Below are 6920 nucleotides of genomic sequence, written 5' to 3' on the forward strand. Positions count from 1 at the left end.
TCTTTTTGGGAGGCAGGGGAAGGTAGCGGAAAAATTACTTCCAACGGCCTGTTTTTAAAGTAGTGGAATAACTTGTGCAGCTTCTTTGCATATCCTCACTTAAGTCCCATTAATGGCAACTGATCTCTTCTAAGCACCAAATAAAGCACTCTGTGTATGCCCAGAAACACTCACATCTCTCTTGGCCAGAGACAGGGCTGAGCCTTGGCATTGGCAACAGGTTTGGGGGCTCACAGAAAGCAGAGCAGGAGACTCCAAATTCAAAACCTCCTTACCCCATAGAGGAGGAAGCCATGTGCTAAGATGACTGGTCCAAGGAGGAGAGCAGTTTTACCATCAGGAAAAAGGCCCTGAGTTCGAAATCAGGAGAAGAGGGGGGGACGCTTTCCAAAATATTGTAGGCAAGTGATGCATATGTATGCCATAGTACACGGTCTCTCTCTGTCTCTGTCTCTCTCTCCCTCCTTCCTTCCTTCTCTCCATCCTTCCCCTGCTACCACAGATGCTTCGCTCTGTCTTCTGTTCCGCCTTCGGGGGCCTGGGGGCCTTCTACTGCCTGGTGGTGGCCTCCACAGCCCTAACCAATGGACCCCGCTGTGAGACGCAGGACCGTAAGTGGGGGACCCCCTTCAAGGACCTCAGGTGAGAACTCAGGGGGCAAACCTGGGGGGCTTTTCCGGTGAACCTCAGCCACCCCTGAACCCTTTTGGAGGTTGGATGCCCACCTCTCAGGGATGGTTTGGCAGCGAATTTCCTGCACTGCCATTGGGGGGGGGGTCTGGAAGAGCCCTGGGGTCCCTTCCAAATGGATGACTTCATCCGTCCTCCTCCCAGACCCTTGTCCTGCATCCTCTAGCTTCTGGATACGGGGTTCAACAGGACCCCTCTCTTCTATGCCCCCACCCCAATGACACCAGAGGAGCCCTGGAGGTGCCCATCTGCCCCATGCTCCACTGTGTGCATGTGTGTTTCTCCCTCTGACCCACAGCCAGAGCTATCTCTACAACCAGACCATATGGGACCAGTGCGTGGCCCCTCCGAACGTGGTCCTATGGCACATCGTCCTCTTCTCCATCCTGCTGGGCCTGGGTCTCCTGGAGCTGGTGCTGTGTGGGGTGCAGGTGGTCAATGGCCTCCTGGGGACCCTGTGTGGGGATTGCCGGAAGGGGGCCGACCGGGAGGTAAGGGGGCGGCTGGGGGAACCCCCTGGGATGGGGGACAGAGTGGATGGGAAGCCCTGATGCGCTGGAGCAAGGGGACCTTAGCATCTGGGGAGGCAGACAGTCAGGCAGACTGTTGGAGGGGGGGGGTCCGTAGCCTTCTTTCCACTGCCCCCCCCCCCGCCAGGTTTGATAGCTCTGCTTTGGGGCCCAGACCCTCTGGACCTAGCCAGGGAAAAGCCTGAGGGGAAATCATCTTTGGGGGCTGAGTCTGCCTGCTGGGAGAGCCAAAGAGGGGCAGCGGAAGGAGAAATGGAGAAGGCCTTGCAGCATAACATCCAAGCAGAAAAATACTCCAGAGCAGCAAGGAAAAGGTCAAATTAAATAAATGCAGCTTCTGCAGTCCTGTAACTGGACTAAAGCTGCGGGCAAACACTGCAAATGCCTTTGGCCAAAAAAGGTTCTGTTGGTGAACATCCAGCTGCTCAGCTGTTGGCAGAGGCCACCCTCTTTTCTGTCCACACACGCTGACCCATTGCCCCTGGCTTCCCTGGCAGGGCGAAGGGCTGTGAGGCCGCGAGGGATCCGGCATTGGAGCTGCTGCTCCTCTTCCTCCACGCAGAGACCCCCAAACACTCCTCTGGAGACGCCTCGCCTCGGCCCCCTTTCCACCTCTCTGTTGCCAAAGGCGGCTCTGTCTCGGACAGACCAGGAATAAAAGCGTTCTTCATCCACTGTGGCCCATTCACTGCCAGATTAGAAGGGGAGGGTCTCTCATGGGGAGGGCACACAGTTTTTGGAGCAAAGCAGAAGATTCTGGGAATGCAAGGGATGCTCCTTCTTTCTCTGCTGGGCCTGAAGGGTAGACTGCACCTGAGTATGGAGGCTCCATTTGGCTGTGAGAGTTCATAATGCCAGTTTGGCGTGGGGCATCTCAGCGGCTGCAGCAGAGGAACCGGGCATCATTGAGGGCAGTGTCGTCCCTCAGAGTTCCACCGGGGGGGGGGGGGGCTCCTGTTTCATCTGGATCCCACACAGGACCTTCTCGCAAGGGGGGCTCCATGCCCCATACCCCCCCAGGTCAGGCCATGGCCCTCCAGGGTCTCCCCACCCGAACAGGCGAAGCGGATGTTGGTGGCTCCCACGTTGTCCTGGGGGCCGCTCCGGACTGGCTGGACTCGCAGGGAGAAGCGCTCCAGGTAGCCACCAGGGGGGCACCAGGCAACCTCCGACCAGAGCCCCCACCTGGGCAAAGAGAGAGAAAGAGCACGTCAGGATGCCAGCCCCATGGAGCTGTGGGTGGGCAAGGTAATTAGTGGGGGGCCCATTCTGTGCCAGTTGTGGCCACTAGTTTGCTCCCACTCCGCAGCCATTTGGCCCTGCAAGAGTAGAGACTTTTTCAGGTTTTCTGCTTCAGCTTTCCCTGCCTCCTTCAAACAGGAAGCTTTTGCCCCAAGGCACAGTGGCCCCCAAAGCCCCCATTAGCCCTTCTCACTAGTCCTGCTGTCCGTGGTGGATTTTATGTCAGTGAGGGGATGACGCTGCTGTGGGTTTAGACTGATCCCACAGGGGTCTTTTAAAGTTTGGTCTAAAACCCAGACCGCAGCCACTGTCCCTCTGATGGAGGAGACCCGAGGCACCACTTCCAGACATGGGCGGGGGGACAACTGCACTTTACTGTGCCCAGGAGTATGTGCGCACATGGTCCAGACCCCACCACAAACCAGGTCTGCCAAAAGACAGGAGATGCACCCCACACCTGCCCACCCCCAACCACAGAGAGCCAAAGGATCACCGTCCGCTCTGCGACTCCACGGCATGGGCCTCACGCTTGTCTCCATGACCGCCACGCGTGCAGAGGAGCCGGACTCCATTCAGCCCCAAGTCGTCTTTGGCAGCCCCCTGATAGGATTCCACCTGAGAAGAAAGAAAGAAAGAAAGTAAGAAAGTGCAGAGGGAGGATTTGCTGAAAGGGCACCCCTCCCCCCTTTAGTGGCTCCTTCCCAAAAAGTGTCCCTGGAGCCCCAGCCCCCAAGGCTATCCACAGAGGGCACTCCGGAACCCCTCACATGGACTCCAGATGTGTGGGTCCAGCCATGGCTACCACCCAGGCCAGACCAAGGGACTGCTGGGCTACCTAAAGGGATTCCTCCCCGAGGAAAGTCCCTTTGGAGACTGTCCATCCCAGAATCCCTGGCCACAGTCCTGGAAAAGAGAATGCCCCTAGACGCCAGTTTCCTTGGGTGCCCCGATGCCTCCCTCTTGTTCTCCTTGTTGTGAGCCTCTCAATTGCTTCTGACTTAATGACGATCCCAAGGTGAACCTCCATCAGGGTTTCCTTGGCCAGCTGTTGCCTTCCTCTGCGCTGAGAGAGAGTGCCACTTGCACGCCATCAACCGGGGGTTTCCATGGCCGATCAGGGATCCAAACCCTGTTCTCCCAGAGGAGCCCTAGTCCAGCCCCCAAACCACGAAGCCACGCTGGCTATCTCCCCACTTATTGTGTCAGGAAATATTGAGAGGGCAAGAAAGACCCCTCCTCTTATTCTCAGGGGTGCCACTCCAAACAACCAATCTGAGAGCCAGAGGAGAGGAAGAAAGTGAGTTGGCATGGGGCCTTGCTTTGATTCCTCCCCATGGCTGGATTAGCAGGTCCAGGCAAAACCCCTTCCCCATTTTGAATTCAGTGGGTAAAAAAAGGGCTCCCCTGCAGCCGGTGGGCTACATCGGGGTGGAAACGCCACTCACCCTGGCAGTGCCCCTTTCTGATAGGTTCAGGGCTGTAACCCTTCTTGGTGAGTTCCCAGACTACCGGAGATCATGTGACCTTGATGCTGAACTCAGTGGTGTATGTCCCTTGAGGGCACATCTCCTGCCAGGCCCAGATGCCCCAGGGACCCCCGTTGGGCACCCCAATGATGGAGGCGTAGTCCAGGGTGCCCCTTCTGTCTGCCAGGGACCCCGAGAGCAAGAGCACCACAAAGGCCAGGCTTCTGCACCCCAACATGCCCATTGCAGCCGCCAGTAGCCACGTAATGCCAAAGGCTCTAAGATGTGGCCAGATTTATACCCCATGCCCAGGAACCTGACCCACAAGTGCTCACCCATAGCACCCACCCATCTGTGCTGGCACAACACCAGGGCAGGTTTGGCCAGTTGGTATTAGTTTAGAATAAAAGGGTCCAGGAAAGCGGACCGCCCTCTAATCTGCCCCGCTGGCCAGAAAAAGGGCACAAATGGGCATTTTGTTGGCAAGTCCAACCAGCCAAGCTGTTCCTCCTACAAGGGATGTTGCAACCCGTCTCACCTGCAAAAACATCACACGCACACAGACACACACTCACACCTTTTCTTAGACTGAGCCCGATTTGCATCTCTCCTTGGAAGAGAACCGTAGGAGGAGAGGTGGATTCTGGGACCTACACTTTACACTCAACTATACCATACACACTTTGGGGGGACTACAACACCCAGAATCCCCCAGTCTATGAAATGGGCTTTCCTAGGGCTTAGAAAAGTTACTTTGGGGGGGGGGGCTTTACAAGTCCCAGAACCACCTGCAGCCTTCCTGAGGAAGTGGATTCTGGGGTTCATTGTCCCCCCCTCAAAAGTAACTTCCCCTCCTTGCTCTGCTTACTTTAGAGCCAACAACTTTCCCCCTTTTTTGGAACTACAACTCTCAGAACCCCCCCCCCCAATTCAGACTACCTTGGAGCTTGAAAAAGTTACTTTGGAGGGGCTACATTTCCCAGAACCTCCTGGAGCCGCATTCTGGGATTTATAGTTCCCCCCTTAAAAAGTAACATTTTCTTTCCATCCCGCCCCAACCCAGCTCTGTTAAAAAAGGAGCCAGACATCAACGCAGGCGACCCTTTGTGTGGGACTATAACTCCCAGAATCCCCCAAACCTGGCCTGCTGGGAGTGGTAGTCCCCACAGTGTTAACTCTTGTTGTGGCCCCAGCTCGGAATGGGCCCTTTTTGTATAAAAAAGGATGGGGGACACCTGGCTGAAACTACGTGTGAAAGGGATCTAGGAGTACAAGTAGACCACAAGTTGAACATGAGTCAACAGTGAGATGCGGCAGCTAAAAAGGCCAATGCGATTTTAGGCTGCATCAATAGTAGTATAGTGTCTAGATCAAGAGAAGTAATAGTGCCACTGTATTCTGCTTTGGTCAGGCCCCACCTGGAATATTGTGTCCAGTTCTGGGCCCCACAATTCAGAAAGGACATTGAGAAACTGGAACCATGTGTCCAAAGGAAGGCGACTAAAATGGTGAAGGGTCTGGAAACCATGTCCTATGAGGAAGGACTCAGGGAGCTGGGGCTGTTTAGCCTGGAGAAAAGAAGGTTAAGAGGTGATATGATAGCCCTGTTTAAATATTTGAAAGGATGTCATATTGAGGAGGGAGCAAGCTTGTTTTCTGCTGCTCCAGAGAACAGAACCCGGAACAATGGATGCGAGCTGCAGGAAAAGAGATTCCAGCTCAACATTAGGAGGAACTTCCTGACAGTAAGGGCTGTTTGACAGTGGAATGCACTCCTTCCTCGGAGGGTGATAGAGTCTCCTCCCTTGGAGGTCTTTAAATAGAGGCTGGATGGCCATCTGTCAGGGATGCTTTGATTGTGATTTCCTGCATGGAAGAATGGGGTTGGACTGGATGGCCCTAGTGGTCTCTTCCAACTCTACGATTCTATGATTCTATGATTCTATGAAAAGGGGAAAGAAATGACTTGGCGACGGCGACTCAGGCAGCTGGAAGGACAGCCCTCCTTGGGGGCCTTTTAGCCACGCGGGAAACTCCTGGGCGCCTCCTGATGACGTCACTGCACTCCAAGTGCGATGTACCGGCCCCGTTGCCCCTAGCAACGCGGCTCCTTCTCTGGGGGAGGGAAGATAAAGCAGCCAACCAGAATCACAGGGGGCGTGGCCATGCAAATGAGCCCTCGCTGAGCATGATGGGAAGAGGGAAACCCCCATTTTCTCCTTTTTGCCCTCTTTTTTGCCCTCTTCTCCCAGGAATCTGGCTTGGCTCTTCCTTCCCCAAATGGCCTCGCCTTTCCCATCCAGCCTCGAAGAGAGGACCACTTTCTGGCCTTCTCCCTCCATTTTAAAAAAGAACATGGCAAGCAATTTCCCTCCAATTCCCAAATGTGCCCCAAAGGTCCCACCCTCAGAAAACAACAGCCCTTCAAGGCTGGCCCCCGAAACCTTACACAGCTCTTTACAAAGTGGAGCAACCCAAAATCCAAGCAAAAGCCTGCCTTTGCAGCCTAATAGCAAAGCCAAGAAATTAAAATCATAGCGTCTCTCGAGAGGCCAGTCGGAAGGCTTCCCTTGCGTCTTAAGAAATGTAGACAGTTGAAATGTAATATACACTTCAAAATAAATTTTAAATTGTATTAAACTTTATAATTCTGGCATTTAATATAAATGTAAACATTATTTTCAATGTTGATGACAATGGACGGCCTCAGAACTCCTTCCGAATGCTATCAGGGTCCCAACAGCCAGCGCTGCCTCTCCTCCTCACCAAAGAGTTACTGCCTCAATCGAAGGGCATTGAGGCCTCAGGGAGGCTTATTATGGAGGGAATATCACTATCTTTGCAGGGAATATTGTTATATCTGGAGCACGTTCAGGGCTTCTAGGCAGCAAAGCCCAGGGAACCCTCTAGCCTTGCTTTCCCTCACAAAGGTTCCGTATCTGCTCTGGAACCTGCTTGACTCCATTCTGGAACCCAGCCGTTGGAGGCCAGC

The 6920-nt window shown here is 54.3% G+C and overlaps 1 protein-coding gene and 1 pseudogene across 2 annotated transcripts; one reads left to right on the forward strand and one right to left on the reverse strand.

The window, feature by feature from the left end:
- The first annotated feature begins 496 nt into the window (after positions 1-496).
- LOC149304430 (transmembrane 4 L6 family member 5-like) lies at positions 497-1894 on the forward strand. Its single transcript, XM_089480242.1, has 3 exons — positions 497-642; positions 989-1181; positions 1718-1894. Exons 1-3 carry the CDS (start codon positions 503-505, stop codon positions 1730-1732), a joined length of 348 nt encoding a protein of 115 aa, XP_089336368.1. The 5' UTR covers positions 497-502; the 3' UTR covers positions 1733-1894.
- A 170-nt stretch (positions 1895-2064) lies between these two features.
- Positions 2065-4600, reverse strand: LOC149304431 (vitelline membrane outer layer protein 1 homolog; annotated as a pseudogene). Its single transcript, XR_016271982.1, has 3 exons — positions 3987-4600; positions 2956-3077; positions 2065-2405 (listed from the first exon to the last, which is right to left on the reverse strand). The product of XR_016271982.1 is annotated as a vitelline membrane outer layer protein 1 homolog (transcript).
- Positions 4601-6920: the final 2320 nt, after the last annotated feature.

The sequence above is a fragment of the Sceloporus occidentalis genome, unplaced genomic scaffold (assembly GCF_023333645.1).
Source record: "Sceloporus occidentalis isolate IW3139 unplaced genomic scaffold, rSceOcc1.0.p SCAF_14, whole genome shotgun sequence".
Taxonomy (NCBI): Eukaryota; Metazoa; Chordata; class Lepidosauria; order Squamata; family Phrynosomatidae; genus Sceloporus; species Sceloporus occidentalis.